The sequence below is a fragment of the Myotis myotis genome, unplaced genomic scaffold, assembly GCF_014108235.1.
Source record: "Myotis myotis isolate mMyoMyo1 unplaced genomic scaffold, mMyoMyo1.p scaffold_m19_p_2, whole genome shotgun sequence".
NCBI lineage: Eukaryota > Metazoa > Chordata > Mammalia > Chiroptera > Vespertilionidae > Myotis > Myotis myotis.
In genome coordinates this window covers 13094164-13114831 of record NW_023416324.1, presented here as the reverse complement: position 1 = coordinate 13114831, position 20668 = coordinate 13094164, and the positions used below count along the sequence as shown (strand labels likewise).

Genomic DNA, 20668 nt, shown 5'->3' with positions numbered 1-20668 from the left:
TTACACCATCTTCATATTTTTGGAATCTCTTTTCTTTTTTCTTTTTCGGTTGGGTATTTTTTGTTTCTTTGTATTTCAAATCTTTGACTTGATTCTTGGGATCCTCTTGTCTGCTGTTGGATCTCTGTAAATTATTCTTTATTTCAGTCAGTGTATGCTTAATTTCTAGTTGGTCCTTTGTCATGCCCTCCAGGGTCTCACTATACTTATTGAGGGACTCACTAAATTTATCGGCAGTTTCCATAAAATTCTTGAAAAACCTTATAAACATGGCCTTGAACTCTATATCCAGTCGTTTGCTTTCCTCCATTTCTGCCATTTGTGACCTGTTTCTTTGTCTCCGCATTTTGGCTGCTTCCCTGTGTTGATAGAGTGGCTTTGTGTGCTAGGTGTCCTGTAGGGCCCAGTGGCTCAGCCTCCCCAGTCACCTGAGGTGGACACTCTTGGTGCACCCCCTTGTGGGCTCTGTGCACAGTCTTGTTGTAGTTATGCCTTGGTTGTTGTAGGATCACTGGGAGGAATTGACCTCCAGGCCAACTGGCAGTGAGAATCAGCTGTGTCTGCAGTGGGAGAACTTCTGTGCTGGAGACACCCTTCTGGGGCAAGACTTGCTTCAGTGGGGCTTTGGTGCTCACTGAGACTGCACCCTGAGTGTGTCCCTTGTGGATCCAAGGAGTTGTGATCTTGATGGTCCCCCTCTGACCACTGGGTACAGTGGTTCTTGGATCTAAGGAGGTGCTAATTTAGCCTCTGCCTGAGGTTACACAGCAGGAGCTGCGAAGAGAACTGAAGATTCCCCTTCCTTTTTTGGAGTTTGGAGGTGCCCTGATGAGGCTCAGCTGTGAAGCAATGCAAGCCCCTGTGGGGCCCTGGGCCTTCTCTTGGAAGTTCTGGGTCTGTCTGACCCCGCTGCAGTTAGGTAATTATCAGGTTGCAAAGGGCCGGGGCATTCATATGCAAAAGCCTCTGCCGCAGCCTGGGTGGGGCGGGGTCTCAAGGAATCAAAGGGCGGAGCAAGCAGCTATGGCAGAGCCTCAGCCCTGCCCTAAGGAGTCCCGCGTCTCAGTGTCCCGGTAATGGCTGGAAGCACCTCTGAGGGAAAGCCGCCCTCAAGTTCGCCCGCTGCCAGACAGTCCAGTTTCTCCCCGTATGAGTCCTGGGTCCCCAGAGACCACCCGGAACCGGAGTTCAGAGCTGTCTGGAGCCTGTGACTCCCTCCGGATTCAAAAAGACAGCCGAGTCCTCAGGTGCCAGACCCTTTCCGCGCGCCGCAAGCCCCCGTACCTATGCACTTTGCTTCGGCAGCTCCTCTGGCTCTCAGTGTGCTTTTCTTTCCTTCTAGTTGTAGAATTTACACTCAGCCAGCCTTCCTGTAGTTCTGGGTGATGTCCGCTTTGTGTATTTGTTGCACTTTTCAATTGTTGTGGGAGGCAGCAATTTCCCGGTGTTTATCTATGCCGCCATCTTAGTTTCTCCTCAATTTCTATTCGAAAGGTTAGGGTGTTTCTTATCTCCATTCCAGGGAGTAAAGATTATGTAGCTTAAGGGTGATTGTTCGTAGTTAAGTTGATTAACTACCCGCCTGGCATTTAATTAGGGGTTTTATTCCCTCCCTAACTTCAGGGAAAAATCCCTACCTGGGGAAACAACCTTTCTTGGGGAGGTGACCTTAGTTAAAACACATAGCGCCAAGAAGGAGAGCAAACATATTAAGAACAGTATGCCATATACGCCAGGTCCCTTGAAACATATGCTGTGCAGATGTTTCTTCCTTGCAGCGACTGTGTCAAGCAGCAAGGATGGACCGGCTTCCGGCAAATTTTTTTTTTTTTAAGCATTTAAAATTTTATTGACCTTATTTTTTAAAAAAGTTAAACTTGAGGTCACACCTATAAGTTTGATATACTATATACAGATCGTGCAGAATATGACTATGAAGAGATACAAATTAGTCCATGCCCAAAAAGATTTACTAAAGAGTCATCTTCATGCCCTAGTCGGCTTGGCTCAGTGATAAAGCGTCAGCCTGTGGACTGAGGGGTCCCGGGTTCAGTTCTGGCCAAGGGCACATGCCTGGGTTGCGGGCTCGATCCCCAGTGGGGGGTGTGCAGGAGGCAACCGATCAATGATTCTCTCTCATCATTGATGTTTCTATCTCTCTCTCCTTCTCCCTTTCTCTCTGAAATCAATAAAGAAATATATTTTTTTAAAAAAGAATCATCTTCATAAATCATATAAAATTCTTGTGAAGATAGGACTATCCAGGTTTTCTGAGACACTTTCAAAGCGACCCAAGGCACAAAATGTACACACCATTGTGAATACATACATATTCCAGACTTTGTGCCTCTAATACAGCCCATCAAAGATTTGGCTTCATGACATATAAAACGAAATGTACTGAAATGATATTCTGCTTCTTAGCTGAAAAACCACAGGACCTATAAACATGTAATTACTCCAAAATATGGAGATACAAATACAAGCACTTTATTTTAAAAAGCAAACAAAAAAAAGGTGTAAATTCAAGTGTTTAAATGCTTTTATTTTGGATAATTCAATTAAGAACCTATACAAGTTTTTTTCCCAGAGCTAATACATCACTAGTCTCTACTAAGGAAAATGAATTCTAAAAATTAACATGGTTTTCAGTAATTCAAATTTCACTATACAAAAATCTAGAGACCAATAGTATCCAATACCTTCAAAAGATAAGCTATTCTTTTTGATGTAATCAACGTTATCAATGTTTGTCTGGGTCTGTATATATATATAAGGAAAATGTACACTCTATAATTTCTTATAAAATAGCAAATAAGGAGTAGATGTAGGAGATGTAGAAGGGGAAAGAGAATTCAAAAAGTCCTTCTCTTCAGTAACTTTTACTTTGGAATCATTAAAAAGCAACCACTTCCCCTCATACTCCTTTAAGCTTTGTACTACATATGAAATTTTGTCCTCGAATCCACCAATGTCAATGCCTGTTTGGTCACTGGATTCCTTGTTCCTATCAGATTCATGGGTCCCATAAGTAATGTTAGTCTCAGAATTTCTATTTTCAGCAAATGCTGTACTGGCACCTTTGTCAGGATTGGCGACTTTGTTGTATGGCTCATAATCTGCTTTGCTCTTTTGTCCTCCAAGAAGTCCAATAGCTTCTACATTATTTTTGTTCAAAACTTTACTTGGCTGTGTGTTTCCATTGACTCTAATTGGCACTTCATCATCGTGCTTTTCAGCAATACCCCTTGCTTCCTCCTCATTCAGTGGTTCTGGCTTACTCATTTCACACAACTGGTCGAGCACAAAATTTCCCTTATCTAGTTCTAAACTGTTAAGGTCTGTGACTTTAACAGAAGCAGTGTAGTGTCCACTACTAATGGTAGTGCCACTGTGCATCACAACTGCAAATAATCCATAGCTGTCATTGGTTGGCTTTGTGCTCCATTCTTCTAGTGACAGTTTGAGAGGTGTCAGTAAAGGAGTGTTGATCTTGGAAAGTCCACCATCGTAACAATCAAACTCCAAGCCACTAGCAGCAAAACACTTCAAATGAATGGTTAACACTTCAGGCATTTTGTCAAACAAAAGACTTCGTTCAGCTTCAGTATAATGATGGCAATTTTCACAGAAATATTTATCTTCTCCCACAATCCTCTCCACTGAAGCAAATTGTGAAATTGCCCACCTCAGGGTCTTCATTTCTGTTTTTGGCTCTGGAGAAATTTCAGAACTCTCCTCTGCTTTAGAGAGCTTATCTTCTTGTACGGGCACACTGATGTCTCGAAAATCTTCTCTTCTTTCTGTTAAACTTTCACATTCTAAACAACGAGTTCTTAATACCAGCTGACCTTGAAAGAACTTCTCTACAAGCTCAAAACCAATTTGCTCTGTGCCTTTGTTGATGGGCTTAACTTCATTACCATTAATGGACTTAACATTATTTCCTGGAGATTCAAGTCCACAGCCGTTAATTGTGTTATCATTTTCACACTTCCCAGAGTCCTCTTCAAGATCATATTCGTTTTCTTTAGATTGTCCTTTGGATCCTTGCTTTATTTTCCCCAGACTACAGAACTTAGAAAGGATGCTGGGTTGCTTAGTTGCAGACTTTAACCAACTTGTTTTAACTTTTGACTTCTTCTGTGAGGGTCTTGCATGCTCATTTTCAGGAATGTGCTTGGTGACTATTTTAGGAGGAATCTCTACTATATCACCTGTAGCTTTTCTTTTTGATCTGGTTTGTCTCTGGTTCTCATCCAATGACTGGTGTTCCTTGGACACCTTAACTTTTTTCTTCCTGTTACCAAATTCAGTGTCACTTTTTCTCTTCCCATTTCCTTTTGGGAGTTTTTCTTTATAGTCTTCAGTCTGGCCCATATTGTCCATCTCTGTGCTATTAACCCCATTAATTGCCTCTCTCTGGTTAGGTTTTTCCTCTACCTTGTTAGATAATTCTGCCACATTTTTCACTTCTTCTTTTTTTAGGAGTTGGCATGTTTCTTGAATGTTTCCCAAAATACACTGTAATACTTCCTGTGCATCTTGCTGTAGATATCCTTCATACATAGGGTTGAGTTCCCTGAGTGTGTTAAGTAGTCGTCTTGGCTGAGTAGCAAGTTCATCGGTGTATTTTTCTGGATTTAAAAGAAAACTAGCCTGAAGCTGTTCAACTGAAATGATTAAGGACTGTAAACTGCGTATTAGTTCATAACCTGCCAAAGAATCTTCTTTACAATTTCCCTTCTCTTTTTGATTGGCTTCATCTTTAAGAGCTTCTTTCTTCCTTGAAATAATATTAAATAAGTGCTTCACTCCAGATTTAAAACCAGGACAAAAATATAATACCTGAAGTATACTATTAAGATAACAAGTATTGCCAAGATTATTCAGCCCCACAAATGGTAACAAGTTTTCTCTCTTCTCACAATTCATAGGTGAGGACTGTGCCGCAGGAACAACTTGATCAATTTCAGATCCTCTATAATCAGACGAAACCTTTTCTTCATTTTCTTGAGAATCTGTGAAATCCAAGGCTCTCTTAGTTTCCTTTTTCTGAAAAAACGTAAAGGAAAGTCTGTTTTTCTTTGATGGGCTACCTCTTGAAAGCCCATTACTTTCATTAGGTATGACACCAGGCATTTTTTCTTCAAATACCAAAGAGTTGACAAATACTGATTTATATACGGACGTTATAATCACCAATTATATCTAGGGGTTCCTGTTTGGGCGCCAGATGTTGGGGTCCAACCTCAACAGGTCCAGGGGTTCCCAAAGGTGTAGACGGAGTCGACGAAGAAGGAATGACACGGAGACAGCGTTCAGTTGATCAGCATAGCGAGGTTCCTCTTGTCAGGGTCTAGCCAGGATCTCCAGCCAGGTTCTGTGTTTTATTGTCTTGTTACATCTGTATTTATACCAGTTGATTTTAATCCTGTCAATTTCTATTCCAAAGGCTAGGGTGTTTCTTATCTCCATTCCAGGGAGTAAAGATTATGTAGCTTAAGGGTGATTGTTCGTAGTTAAGTTGATTAACTACCCACCTGGCATTTAATTAAGGGGTTTTATTCCCTCCCTAACTTCAGGGAAAAATCCCTACCTGGGGAAACAACCTTTCTCGGAGAGGTGACCTTGGTTAAAACACATAGCGCCAAGAAGGAGAGCAAACATATTAAGAACAGTATGCCATATACGCCAGGTCCCTTGAAACATATGCTGTGCAGATGTTTCTTCCCTGCAGCGTCTGTGTCAAGCAGCAAGGATGGACCGGCTTCCGGCAAATTTTTTTTTTTTTTTAAGCATTTAAAATTTTATTGACCTTATTTTTTTAAAAAGTTAAACTTGAGGTCACACCTATAAGTTTGATATACTATATACAGATCGTGCAGAATATGACTATGAAGAGATACAAATTAGTCCATGCCCAAAAAGATTTACTAAAGAATCATCTTCATGCCCTAGTCGGCTTGGCTCAGTGATAAAGCGTCAGCCTGTGGACTGAGGGGTCCTGGGTTCAGTTCTGGCCAAGGGCACATGCCTGCGTTGCGGGCTTGATCCCCAGTGGGGGGTGTGCAGGAGGCAACTGATCAATGATTCTCTCTCATCATTGATGTTTCTATCTCTCTCTCCTCCCTTTCTCTCTGAAATCAATAAAGAAATATATATTTTTTAAAAAGAATCATCTTCATAAATACATATAAAATTCTTGTGAAGATAGGACTATCCAGGTTTTCTGAGACACTTTCAAAGCGACCCAAGGCACAAAATGTACACACCATTGTGAATACATACATATTCCAGACTTTGTGCCTCTAATACAGCCCATCAAAGATTTGGCTTCATGACTTATAAAACGAAATGTACTGAAATGATATTCTGCTTCTTAGCTGAAAAACCACAGGACCTATAAACATGTAATTACTCCAAAATATGGAGATACAAATACAAGCACTTTATTTTAAAAAAACAAACACAAAAAAGGTGTAAATTCAAGTGTTTAAATGCTTTTATTTTGAATAATTCAATTAAGAACCTATACAAGTTTTTCCCCAGAGCTAATACATCACTAGTCTCTACTAAGGAAAATGAATTCTAAAAATTAACATGGTTTTCAGTAATTCAAATTTCACTATACAAAAATCTAGAGACCAATAGTATCCAATACCTTCCAAAGATAAGCTATTCTTTTTGAGGTAATCAACGTTATCAATGTTTGTCTGGGGCTGAATATATATATAAGGAAAATGTACACTCTATAATTTCTTATAAAATAGCAAATAAGGAGTAGATGTAGGAGATGTAGAAGGGGAAAGAGAATTCAAAAAGTCCTTCTCTTCAGTAACTTTTACTTTGGAATCATTAAAAAGCAACCACTTCCCCTCATACTCCTTTAAGCTTTGTACTACATATGAAATTTTGTCCTCGAATCCACCAATGTCAATGCCTGTTTGGTCACTGGATTCCTTGTCCCTCTCAGATTCATGGGTCCCATAAGTAATGTTAGTCTCAGAATTTCTATTTTCAGCAAATGCTGTACTGGCACCTTTGTCAGGATTGGCGACTTTGTTGTATGGCTCATAATCTGCTTTGCTCTTTTGTCCTCCAAGAAGTCCAATAGCTTCTACATTATTTTTGTTCAAAACTTTACTTGGCTGTGTGTTTCCATTGACTCTAATTGGCACTTCATCATCGTGCTTTTCAGCAATACCCCTTGCTTCCTCCTCATTCAGTGGTTCTGGCTTACTCATTGCACACAACTGGTCGAGCACAAAATTTCCCTTATCTAGTTCTAAACTGTTAAGGTCTGTGACTTTAACAGAAGCAGTGTAGTGTCCACTACTAATGGTAGTGCCACTGTGCATCACAACTGCAAATAATCCATAGCTGTCATTGGTTGGCTTTGTGCTCCATTCTTCTAGTGACAGTTTGAGAGGTGTCAGTAAAGGAGTGTTGACCTTGGAAAGTCCACCATCGTAACAATCAAACTCCAAGCCACTAGCAGCAAAACACTTCAAATGAATGGTTAACACTTCAGGCATTTTGTCAAACAAAAGACTTCGTTCAGCTTCAGTATAATGATGGCAATTTTCACAGAAATATTTATCTTCTCCCACAATCCTCTCCACTGAAGCAAATTGTGAAATTGCCCACCTCAGGGTCTTCATTTCTGTTTTTGGCTCTGGAGAAATTTCAGAACTCTCCTCTACTTTAGAGAGCTTATCTTCTTGTACGGGCACACTGATGTCTCGAAAATCTTCTCTTCTTTCTGTTAAACTTTCACATTCTAAACAACGAGTTCTTAATACCAGCTGACCTTGAAAGAACTTCTCTACAAGCTCAAAACCAATTTGCTCTGTGCCTTTGTTGATGGGCTTAACTTCATTACCATTAATGGACTTAACATTATTTCCTGGAGATTCAAGTCCACAGCCGTTAATTGTGTTATCATTTTCACACTTCCCAGAGTCCTCTTCAAGATCATATTCATTTTCTTTAGATTGTCCTTTGGATCCTTGCTTTATTTTCCCCAGACTATAGAACTTAGAAGGGATGCTGGGTTGCTTAGTTGCAGACTTTAACAAACTTGTTTTAACTTTTGACTTCTTCTGTGAGGGTCTTGCACGCTCATTTTCAGGAATGTGCTTGGTGACTATTTTAGGAGGAATCTCTACTATATCACCTGTAGCTTTTCTTTTTGATCTGGTTTGTCTCTGGTTCTCTTCCAATGACTGGTGTTCCTTGGATACCTTAACTTTTTTCTTCCTGTTACCAAATTCAGTGTCACTTTTTCTCTTCCCATTTCCTTTTGGGAGTTTTTCTTTATAGTCTTCAGTATGGCCCATATTGTCCATCTCTGTGCTATTAACCCCATTAATTGCCTCTCTCTGATTAGGTTTTTCTTCTACCTTGTTAGATAATTCTGCCACATTTTTCACTTCTTCTTTTTTTAGGAGTTGGCATGTTTCTTGAATGTTTCCCAAAATACACTGTAATACTTCCTGTGCATCTTGCTGTAGATATCCTTCATACATAGGGTTGAGTTCCCTGAGTGTGTTAAGTAGTCGTCTTGGCTGAGTAGCAAGTTCATCGGTGTATTTTTCTGGATTTAAAAGAAAACTAGCCTGAAGCTGTTCAACTGAAATGATTAAGGACTGTAAACTGCGTATTAGTTCATAACCTGCCAAAGAATCTTCTTTACAATTTCCCTTCTCTTTTTGATTGGCTTCATCTTTAAGAGCTTCTTTCTTCCTTGAAATAATATTAAATAAGTGCTTCACTCCAGATTTAAAACCAGGACAAAAATATAATACCTGAAGTATACTATTAAGATAACAAGTATTGCCAAGATTATTCAGCCCCACAAATGGTAACAAGTTTTCTCTCTTCTCACAATTCATAGGTGAGGACTGTGCCGCAGGAACAACTTGATCAATTTCAGATCCTCTATAATCAGAAGAAACCTTTTCTTCATTTTCTTGAGAATCTGTGAAATCCAAGGCTCTCTTAGTTTCCTTTTTCTGAAAAAACGTAAAGGAAAGTCTGTTTTTCTTTGATGGGCTACCTCTTGAAAGCCCATTACTTTCATTAGGTATGACACCAGGCATTTTTTCTTCAAATACCAAAGAGTTGACAAATACTGATTTATATACGGACGTTATAATCACCAATTATATCTAGGGGTTCCTGTTTGGGCGCCAGATGTTGGGGTCCAACCTCAACAGGTCCAGGGGTTCCCAAAGGTGTAGACGGAGTCGACGAAGAAGGAATGACACGGAGACAGCATTCAGTTGATCAGCATAGCGAGGTTCCTCTTGTCAGGGTCTAGCCAGGATCTCCAGCCAGGTTCTGTGTTTTATTGTCTTGTTACATCTGTATTTATACCAGTTGATTTTAATCCTGTCAATTTCTATTCCAAAGGCTAGGGTGTTTCTTATCTCCATTCCAGGGAGTAAAGATTATGTAGCTTAAGGGTGATTATTCGTAGTTAAGGTGATTAACTACCCACTTGGCATTTAATTAAGGGGTTTTATTCCCTCCCTAACTTCAGGGAAAAATCCCTACCTGGGGAAACAACCTTTCTCGGGGAGGTGACCTTGGTTAAAACACATAGCGCCAAGAAGGAGAGCAAACATATTAAGAACAGTATGCCATATACGCCAGGTCCCTTGAAACATATGCTGTGCAGATGTTTCTTCCCTGCAGCGTCTGTGTCAAGCAGCAAGGATGGACCGGCTTCCGGCAATTTTTTTTTTTTTTTAAGCATTTAAAATTTTATTGACCTTATTTTTTTAAAAAGTTAAACTTGAGGTCACACCTATAAGTTTGATATACTATATACAGATCGTGCAGAATATGACTATGAAGAGATACAAATTAGTCCATGCCCAAAAAGATTTACTAAAGAATCATCTTCATGCCCTAGTCGGCTTGGCTCAGTGATAAAGCGTCAGCCTGTGGACTGAGGGGTCCTGGGTTCAGTTCTGGCCAAGGGCACATGCCTGCGTTGCGGGCTTGATCCCCAGTGGGGGGTGTGCAGGAGGCAACTGATCAATGATTCTCTCTCATCATTGATGTTTCTATCTCTCTCTCCTCCCTTTCTCTCTGAAATCAATAAAGAAATATATTTTTTTAAAAGAATCATCTTCATAAATACATATAAAATTCTTGTGAAGATAGGACTATCCAGGTTTTCTGAGACACTTTCAAAGCAACCCAAGGCACAAAATGTACACACCATTGTGAATACATACATATTCCAGACTTTGTGCCTCTAATACAGCCCATCAAAGATTTGGCTTCATGACTTATAAAACGAAATGTACTGAAATGATATTCTGCTTCTTAGCTGAAAAACCACAGGACCTATAAACATGTAATTACTCCAAAATATGGAGATACAAATACAAGCACTTTATTTTAAAAAAACAAACACAAAAAAGGTGTAAATTCAAGTGTTTAAATGCTTTTATTTTGGATAATTCAATTAAGAACCTATACAAGTTTTTCCCCAGAGCTAATACATCACTAGTCTCTACTAAGGAAAATGAATTCTAAAAATTAACATGGTTTTCAGTAATTCAAATTTCACTATACAAAAATCTAGAGACCAATAGTATCCAATACCTTCCAAAGATAAGCTATTCTTTTTGATGTAATCAACGTTATCAATGTTTGTCTGGGTCTGTATATATATATAAGGAAAATGTACACTCTATAATTTCTTATAAAATAGCAAATAAGGAGTAGATGTAGGAGATGTAGAAGGGGAAAGAGAATTCAAAAAGTCCTTCTCTTCAGTAACTTTTACTTTGGAATCATTAAAAAGCAACCACTTCCCCTCATACTCCTTTAAGATTTGTACTACATATGAAATTTTGTCCTCGAATCCACCAATGTCAATGCCTGTTTGGTCACTGGATTCCTTGTTCCTATCAGATTCATGGGTCCCATAAGTAATGTTAGTCTCAGAATTTCTATTTTCAGCAAATGCTGTACTGGCACCTTTGTCAGGATTGGCGACTTTGTTGTATGGCTCATAATCTGCTTTGCTCTTTTGTCCTCCAAGAAGTCCAATAGCTTCTACATTATTTTTGTTCAAAACTTTACTTGGCTGTGTGTTTCCATTGACTCTAATTGGCACTTCATCATCGTGCTTTTCAGCAATACCCCTTGCTTCCTCCTCATTCAGTGGTTCTGGCTTACTCATTTCACACAACTGGTCGAGCACAAAATTTCCCTTATCTAGTTCTAAACTGTTAAGGTCTGTGACTTTAACAGAAGCAGTGTAGTGTCCACTACTAATGGTAGTGCCACTGTGCATCACAACTGCAAATAATCCATAGCTGTCATTGGTTGGCTTTGTGCTCCATTCTTCTAGTGACAGTTTGAGAGGTGTCAGTAAAGGAGTGTTGATCTTGGAAAGTCCACCATCGTAACAATCAAACTCCAAGCCACTAGCAGCAAAACACTTCAAATGAATGGTTAACACTTCAGGCATTTTGTCAAACAAAAGACTTCGTTCAGCTTCAGTATAATGACGGCAATTTTCACAGAAATATTTATCTTCTCCCACAATCCTCTCCACTGAAGCAAATTGTGAAATTGCCCACCTCAGGGTCTTCATTTCTGTTTTTGGCTCTGGAGAAATTTCAGAACTCTCCTCTGCTTTAGAGAGCTTATCTTCTTGTACTGGCACACTGATGTCTCGAAAATCTTCTCTTCTTTCTGTTAAACTTTCACATTCTAAACAACGAGTTCTTAATACCAGCTGACCTTGAAATAACTTCTCTACAAGCTCAAAACCAATTTGCTCTGTGCCTTTGTTGATGGGCTTAACTTCATTACCATTAATGGACTTAACATTATTTCCTGGAGATTCAAGTCCACAGCCGTTAATTGTGTTATCATTTTCACACTTCCCAGAGTCCTCTTCAAGATCATATTCATTTTCTTTAGATTGTCCTTTGGATCCTTGCTTTATTTTCCCCAGACTACAGAATTTAGAAAGGATGCTGGGTTGCTTAGTTGCAGACTTTAACCAACTTGTTTTAACTTTTGACTTCTTCTGTGAGGGTCTTGCACGCTCATTTTCAGGAATGTGCTTGGTGACTATTTTAGGAGGAATCTCTAGTAAATCACCTGTAGCTTTTCTTTTTGATCTGGTTTGTCTCTGGTTCTCATCCAATGACTGGTGTTCCTTGGACACCTTAACTTTTTTCTTCCTGTTACCAAATTCAGTGTCACTTTTTCTCTTCCCATTTCCTTTTGGGAGTTTTTCTTTATAGTCTTCAGTATGGCCCATATTGTCCATCTCTGTGCTATTAACCCCATTAATTGCCTCTCTCTGATTAGGTTTTTCTTCTACCTTGTTAGATAATTCTGCCACATTTTTCACTTCTTCTTTTTTTAGGAGTTGGCATGTTTCTTGAATGTTTCCCAAAATACACTGTAATACTTCCTGTGCATCTTGCTGTAGATATCCTTCATACATAGGGTTGAGTTCCCTGAGTGTGTTAAGTAGTCGTCTTGGCTGAGTAGCAAGTTCATCGGTGTATTTTTCTGGATTTAAAAGAAAACTAGCCTGAAGCTGTTCAACTGAAATGATTAAGGACTGTAAACTGCGTATTAGTTCATAACCTGCCAAAGAATCTTCTTTACAATTTCCCTTCTCTTTTTGATTGGCTTCATCTTTAAGAGCTTCTTTCTTCCTTGAAATAATATTAAATAAGTGCTTCACTCCAGATTTAAAACCAGGACAAAAATATAATACCTGAAGTATACTATTAAGATAACAAGTATTGCCAAGATTATTCAGCCCCACAAATGGTAACAAGTTTTCTCTCTTCTCACAATTCATAGGTGAGGACTGTGCCGCAGGAACAACTTGATCAATTTCAGATCCTCTATAATCAGAAGAAACCTTTTCTTCATTTTCTTGAGAATCTGTGAAATCCAAGGCTCTCTTAGTTTCCTTTTTCTGAAAAAACGTAAAGGAAAGTCTGTTTTTCTTTGATGGGCTACCTCTTGAAAGCCCATTACTTTCATTAGGTATGACACCAGGCATTTTTTCTTCAAATACCAAAGAGTTGACAAATACTGATTTATATACGGACGTTATAATCACCAATTATATCTAGGGGTTCCTGTTTGGGCGCCAGATGTTGGGGTCCAACCTCAACAGGTCCAGGGGTTCCCAAAGGTGTAGACGGAGTCGATGAAGAAGGAATGACACGGAGACAGCATTCAGTTGATCAGCATAGCGAGGTTCCTCTTGTCAGGGTCTAGCCAGGATCTCCAGCCAGGTTCTGTGTTTTATTGTCTTGTTACATCTGTATTTATACCAGTTGATTTTAATCCTGTCAATTTCTATTCCAAAGGCTAGGGTGTTTCTTATCTCCATTCCAGGGAGTAAAGATTATGTAGCTTAAGGGTGATTATTCGTAGTTAAGGTGATTAACTACCCACTTGGCATTTAATTAAGGGGTTTTATTCCCTCCCTAACTTCAGGGAAAAATCCCTACCTGGGGAAACAACCTTTCTCGGGGAGGTGACCTTGGTTAAAACACATAGCGCCAAGAAGGAGAGCAAACATATTAAGAACAGTATGCCATATACGCCAGGTCCCTTGAAACATATGCTGTGCAGATGTTTCTTCCCTGCAGCAACTGTGTCAAGCAGCAAGGATGGACCGGCTTCTGGCAACCAGGAAAGGATTTCGATTATTCAGGCAGGATATGATGGTGGCTGAGGGTGGCAGCAGTCAGGGAGAAGGCGTGGACTCCACTCCAGATACATTGTGAAGGCAGAGCTGGTTGGATTTCCTGACAGGTTGGATGTGGGGCACAAGAGAAAAAGTCAGGATGACTCCAAGACTTTTCTGAGCACCTATCTGCAGGATGGAGTTGTCACTAGTTGATAGGGGAGGACTGAGTAAATCAGGCTGCGGCAAGAGACCCAGAGTTCAGGTTTGGATATGCTGGGTTCAAGGGTTAAACCAGTCATCCAGGTGGAGAAGTTGCATGAACAGGTAGGTTATTCCAGGCTGGAATCCAGGAAGAAAGTCTGGGCCAGAAATGTAAACTTCAGAGTCAGTGTGTGGCCAGCATTTGAAGCTGGATGAGATCGCTACTGAGAGATTGTGGGTAAAGGAGTGACTTGTAGTCCAGGAGGGAGGTCAGAGGTCAGAGCAGGAGAAGCATGGCCAAGGGAAGTGACTTGGAGGTGGATTTAAGCAAATGATGAGAGTCCAGGGGCCAGAGTGGATGCTGGGACAACCAGGTGGGACGGTGAGGTTGGCTTCTAGGTCAGTGATGGCGAACCTGTGACACGCGTGTCAGAGGTGACACGCGAACTCCTTTTTTTGGTTGATTTTTCTTTGTTAAATGGCATTTAAATATATAAAATAAATATCAAAAATATAAGTCTTTGTTTTACTATGGTTGCAAATATCAAAAAATTTCTATATGTGACAAGGCACCAGAGTTAAGTTAGGGTTTTTCAACATGCTGACACGCCGAGCTCAGAAGGTTCGCCATCACTGTTCTAGGTGACTGTGAGCGGGAGACACACAGCTATTTCAGGCCTAAAGTGCAGTAACACTGCCACTGGAAAGGCAAGAAGCACCACCACACGGGGTTGCTGAAGGCTCGATGAGGGTGAAACAGGCCTGAGAGGCTGACAGGGCTGCTGTCTTGCCCGCTTCCAGCTGCCAGCTCCAGCTGATGAGTGAAGGCTCTCAGTGCTGCCGGGAGAGGGAGGCTGAGGCTGCATCCTGCCTCGGAGAAGAGAGTGCTGTGTCCCCTTGGCAATGTCTGCCTTAGGGAGGCCTGGGAGGCCCCAGGGCCATCCTGGCCTTGAACCAGTGGTCCTCAGCGGAGGTTCATTTAGAAATTCATGGGAGCATTTTCGGTTGTCACTGTGACTTGGGAGGGATCTTAGCTTTGGCGGCTATCACAAATACCATGGACTGCATGGCTTACACAACAGACGTTTATTTCTCACATGCTGGAGGCAGGGAAGTTCAAGGCGGCAGCCGATTCAGTCCCTGGTGCAGGCCTTCTTCCTGGCTTGCAGATAGCCACCGTCTTGCTTCTTGCTCTGTCTGCATAGGATTGGGGGAGAGGGGTGCGCTCTTGTCTCTCTTCCTCCTCTTAGAACAGCGGTTCTCAACCTGTGGGTCGCGACCCCTTTGGGGGTCGAATGACCCTTTCACAGGGGTCTCCTAAGACCATCGGAAACCACATATAATTACATATTGTTTTTGTGATTAATCACTATGCTTTAATTATGTTCAGTGAAATTTGTAACAATGAAATTGGGGGTCACCACAACATGAGGAACTGTATTAAAGGATCGTGGCATTAGGAAGGTTGAGAACCACTGTCTTAGAAGGCCTATAATCCCATCATGGGCCCCACCCTCCTCTAAACCTGCTTATCTCTCAAAGGCCTCGCCTCCAAATACAGCCACATTGATGGTTAGGACTTCAACATATGGATGGGGGGGGGGGGGGGCATGCATATTCTGTCCGTAATGGGAATGGGGAGGGAACACCCCAGCCTTTAGTAGGCAGGGGTCAGAGATGCTAAACATCCTGGAGCGTGAAGGGCATCCTGCATAGTGAAGGGTTGTCCTGTCCCAAAAGGAAACACTGACCACTCATCCAGTTCTGGGTTTGAGGCTATAAAATAACATTCAACATTAGTGGAGGGATTTATACCTCAGACTCCTCTCCTGACCTTGCCGGTGGCCCCCCTGGCTCCCTCCCGTCATGAACTCTTTTCCTGAAGGTCAAACAGAAGGTGTTTATCCTTCCAGCCATTGTGTCATTTCCTGCTGGTTCAGTATTGGGGGCAGGCAACCCCAAGGGCCCGGAGCAAGTCTTGTAAATTCACTTTATCCTCTACCCAGACTGTTTCCTGCACTCTCTTCCTCTCCCTCTCCCATACATGCATGCATACAAGCATACATCCGGTGTACACATTTGTTGAGCACCTCCTCCACAAGCATCATCCTTCAGGGGTCAAGGGCATGTACACACCCTGGGGACTCTGGCAAAATGGAGAGCGCCTGCCCATCTGTAGGGGGCACCCACTACTCCAACTGGTTGTTGCTCTATGGACATGCAGACCCACTGTGCCATGTCTTGCAGCTTTTTAAGGGAAACTGGACATCTAGATTTTCATATGAGACTCCCGATTTTAAACATTGGCAGCATATTCACCTTTTTCTAAGACACAATAGGGCAGACTAAATGTATTTGTAGCCTTCCAGTTTGTCACCTCCAGGCCAGACAAAGATTTAAACTCATGATCCCTGCCGTCCTGCAGCTTAGTTACTAGTGTAGAGGCAGACACCAAAATACTTGTTTTTTTGAAGATGTAACACACAGTGGGAACATGGGAAGTGTTTCCTTATGAGTCTATAAGAAGTCAAAGGAGCCCTGGCCGGTGTGGCTCAGTTGGTTGAGAGTCAACCTGTGCACTGAAGGGTCACTGGTTCAATTCCTAGTAAGGCACATACCCAGGTTTCAGGTTTAGTTTCTCTCTCCTCTCTCTCTCCCCCCTCCCTCTCACTTCCTCTATCTCTAAAATCAATTTTTAAAAACATATTAAAATATAAGATGTTTTTTAAAAGAAGACTTCATGGAAGAGAGAGTATTTGGGCTGAAAATTGGTATATGAATGAATAGGATTTTGCCTGGTAGACAAGCTAAGAGAGGCCATCCCAGAGAGAGGGAATGGCGCATGCAAAGGTGTGGCAGTATGAGTGAGCAGGATGCTCTGGGAACGGTAGCTGGAGTACCACGGAGCAGACCACGAAGGGCATCACTGTGTCAGGGAAGAAGGCTGCTAGGGCCGGGCCCAGCTGGTTTTCAGGTCCTAGCGGTTCTCAACCTGTGGGTCGCGAACAATGAAAATACATCCTGCATATCAGATATTTACATTACGATTCATATCAGTAGCAAAATTACAGTTATGAAGTAGCAACGAAAATAATTTTATGGTTGGGGGTCACCACAACATGAGTAACTGTATGAAAGGGTCACAGCATTAGGAAGGTTGAGAACCACAGGTGTTTGACGGTGCAGTACCGGAAATGCCCTCGGGGTGGCGTGCAAGAGCAGCGAGACAGGTCTCCCGGTGCCTCTGCTCTGACCTGGAGTGGATGGATTTTCTAAGCACTGAATTGGTTGGTATCAGACCACAGGCTGGTGCCGACACTGACACATCCGGGAAGCAGAAGGACGCTCTGATTAATCCAACCCCCTACCTCCACCCTCTCTGCAATTTGACTCAGTTCCCAGTTCTGTGCATTGAAAGCAAAATGAGCGTGGCTGCCTGAAATGCCACCTAGAAACAAATGCCAGCCAGACAGACAGCTCCTTGCCAAGAGGAGGCACGGGGACTGGGAGGCCCTGCCAGGAAGGTAAGGAAAAAACGTCAACAAGCAGCCTGGCCTTGCCCAGGTAAAGGGATTCAGGAAAACTCTGCCTTTTAGAGACACGGTGAAATGTATTGAAAAGCATTTGGAAGGCAGGCAGACCTAGATTTGTAGTGTGACTCTGCCGTTTGCTAGTTGGAGGACCTTGGACAAGTCAATTCACCTGTGAGCCTCAATCTGTTGACCTGTCAAATGGGGATAACTATGACCCCCTTTTCAGGTTATGAATGGGGGTAATGAAATGCTTAGCACTGTTCCTACTCCGTGTAAGTGCTCAATAACTACATAATGCTTAGTACTAACACTCATACTTAATGTGGTTACCGATGTAAATTGCCTAATACTTTGTTGTTGGAATTCTCTTAGGTGCTTTAATCCTCTTAACAACTCTATAAGGTGGGTACTATTGTTATCCCCATTTTACATGTGAGGAGACTGAGGCACCGAGAGGAGAAGGTACTCACCCAGGGTCACATAGCTACAAAGTCAGGCCTTGAACCTGGAGTTTGGCTTTGGAGCCTGGGTCCTTAATAAATACACCGCCTCGGTGTGTTTACATTCCCTAAATGGCAGTGTTATTCTTGTTGCTTGCTATCATGCCTTTCTCTGAGCAGCATCCTCAGGCTCCCCCTGGTGGTTCCCCACTGCTGAGTCCTATACATTGAGGATGTCGTGATGGGGCACAGGGGTCGATGAGGGGCAACACCAGGAAGAATTTGGAACGCCATTACAGTTGTAGGAGATGGTCCAGGTCGTAGTTGTTGACAGACACTGGCTCAGAGAGAGATCCTTCTCGTAGGTCACTGGCCTCCCAAAGAGGACCTGCCCCCCACTCAGCTCATCTCTGCCTAAACCTGTTGAATGCACCTTTCATCTCTCTGTGGCCAGCTCCCTCATCTCATTCTGCATTCATTCATCAACAAAGGTTCACCAAGTACCCACCTATAGCGCTGCTAAAGGTGCTGGAAGACAATGGTGAGCCAGCCAATGGGGCTCCTCTACGATGGAACCTGTATTCTGGAGGTGAAAGCAGACAATGTTTATAAACACATAAACAAGTTAATTATAGACTTGGATACGTGCCATGAATGCAAGAAGTTAGGTCATGTGCTGGAGAGTTATAGGGCAGAGACAGTCTGCTTGGCTGGGGCGGGCAGGGAAGGAAGCCTCCCTGAGAATGTGATATTTGAGCAGAGGCCTGACTGGTGGGAAAGAACCATCATAGGAAAAGCTGGAGGAGGAGCCTCCTGGGAGGAGGGGCCATCTGTGCAAAGGCACTGTGGTGAGAAGACAGGAGTGTTTAGGGAACAGAAAGCAGGAGGGCAGTAGAGGCTTCAGTGAACAGTGAGGGAGCTCAGCATGAGATCATGTCAGAGGGCAGGCAGGGGCCAGATGTGGGGGGGACAGGGAAGCCACAATGAGGAGTGTGACTTTATGCTGAAAATAATTGGAAGCCATGAGCCTGGCAGGTGCAGCTCAGTTGGTCGAGCGTTGTCCCATGAACCAGGAGGTCGCCAGTTCGATTCCCAGTCAGGGCACATGCCTGGGTTGTGGGCTCAATCCCCAGTAGGGGGCGTGTGGGAGGCAGCTGATCGATGTTTCTCTTTCATTGATGTTTCTATCTCTCTATACTTCTCCCTTCCTTTCTTTTTTTTTTTTATTTTTTTAAATTAAATCTTTATTGTTCAGATTATTACATTTGTTCCTCTTTTTTCCCCCCCATAACTCCCCTCCTCCCAGTTCCCGCCCCACCCTCCGCCCTCACTCCCCACCCACTGTCCTCATACATAGGTGCACGATTTTTGTCCAGTCTCTTCCCACATCTCCCACACCCCTTTCCCCCCCAGGAATAGTCAGTCCATTCCCTTTCTATGTCCCTGATTCTATTATAATCAACAGTTCATTCTGCTCATCAGATTGTTTATTCACTTGATTCTTAGATTCATTTGTTGATAGATGCATATTTGTTGTTCATAATTTGTATCTTTACCTTTTTCTTCCTCTTCCTCTTCCTCTTCTTAAAGGATACCTTTCAGCATTTCATATAATCCTGGTTTGGTGGTGATGAATTCCTTTAGCTTTTCCTTATCTGTGAAGCTCTTTATCTGACCTTCAATTCTGAGTGATAGCTTTGCTGGATAAAGTAATCTTGGTTGTAGGTTCTTGGTATTCATCACTTTGAATATTTCTTGCCACTCCCTTCTGGCCTGCAAAGTTTCTGTTGAGAAATCAGCTGACAGTCGTATGGGTATTCCCTTGTAGGTAACTGAGTTTCTTTCTCTTGCTGCTTTTAAGATTCTCTCTTTGTCTTTTGCTCTTGGCATTTTAATTATGATGTGTCTTGGTGTGGTCCTCTTTGGATTCCTTTTGTTTGGGGTTCTCTGCACTTCCTGGACCTGTAAGTCCATCTCTTTCACCAGGTGGGGGAAGTTTTCTGTCATTATTTCTTCAAATAGGTTTTCAATATCTTGCTCTCTCTCATCTTCTGGCACCCCTATAATTCTGATGTTGGTACGCTTGAAGCTGTCCCAGAGGCTCCTTACACTATCCTCGCATTTTTGGAATCTTTTTTCATTTTGCTTTTCCGGTTGGGTGTTTTTTGCTTCCTCGCATTTCAAATCATTGACTTGATTCTTGTGCTCCTCTGGTCTGCTGTCGGGAGTCTGTATAATATTCGTTATTTCAGTCCGTGTATGCTTAATTTCTAGTTGGTTCCCCAATATAAGATCGAGGGTCTCATTAGTTTTCTTGTAGATCTCATTAAGTTTATCGGCGGCTTCTAAACAGTTCTTGAGAGACCTTAAAAGTGTGGTTCTGAACTCTATATCTTCCATTGACAATTTTGTCCTGTTTCTTTGTCTCCGCATTTTGTTATGCTTCCTTGGTGCACCCCCTAGTGGTCTTTGTTCGCCGTCTTATAGTTAAATCTTGATTGTTGTAGCTAATTCCAGGGAGGGTTTGACCTCCAGGCCAAGTGGCTATGAGAATCAGCTGTGTCAGCAGTGAGAGAACTTCTGTCCTCTAGGGAGGTGCTAATCTGGCGTTTGCCTGAGGCTATCCAGCAAATGCCTCTGTGCAGGGCTTGGGCGGGGTGGGTGGGTCTCACGGGATCAACAGGGTGGGCAGGAGAGAGCAGTTATGGCGGCTCTCAGTCCTGTCCCCAGGGGCTCTGCCTCTCTGAGTCCCAGCACCCGCTGCAAAGCTCAGAGAGAAAGCTGCACTCGCT

At 42.3% G+C, this 20668-nt stretch overlaps 4 protein-coding genes across 5 annotated transcripts in view; 1 reads left to right on the top strand and 3 right to left on the bottom strand.

The window, feature by feature from the left end:
• The window catches only part of TCEA3 (transcription elongation factor A3), a 56425-nt gene that overhangs the window by 19724 nt on the left and 16033 nt on the right, over nt 1-20668 (top strand). The window lies entirely within an intron of this gene.
• On the bottom strand, nt 2744-5220 carry LOC118676477 (ubiquitin carboxyl-terminal hydrolase 1-like). The gene has a single exon (XM_036350464.1). It carries the CDS (start codon nt 5140-5142, stop codon nt 2791-2793), a length of 2352 nt encoding a protein of 783 aa, XP_036206357.1. The 5' UTR covers nt 5143-5220; the 3' UTR covers nt 2744-2790.
• Nucleotides 6745-9246, bottom strand: LOC118676476 (ubiquitin carboxyl-terminal hydrolase 1-like). Its single transcript, XM_036350463.1, has one exon. It carries the CDS (start codon nt 9102-9104, stop codon nt 6753-6755), a length of 2352 nt encoding a protein of 783 aa, XP_036206356.1. The 5' UTR covers nt 9105-9246; the 3' UTR covers nt 6745-6752.
• LOC118676478 (ubiquitin carboxyl-terminal hydrolase 1-like) lies at nt 10483-13145 on the bottom strand. Its single transcript, XM_036350466.1, has one exon. The coding sequence runs from the start codon at nt 13061-13063 to the stop codon at nt 10712-10714; it is 2352 nt and encodes a 783-aa protein (XP_036206359.1). The 5' UTR covers nt 13064-13145; the 3' UTR covers nt 10483-10711.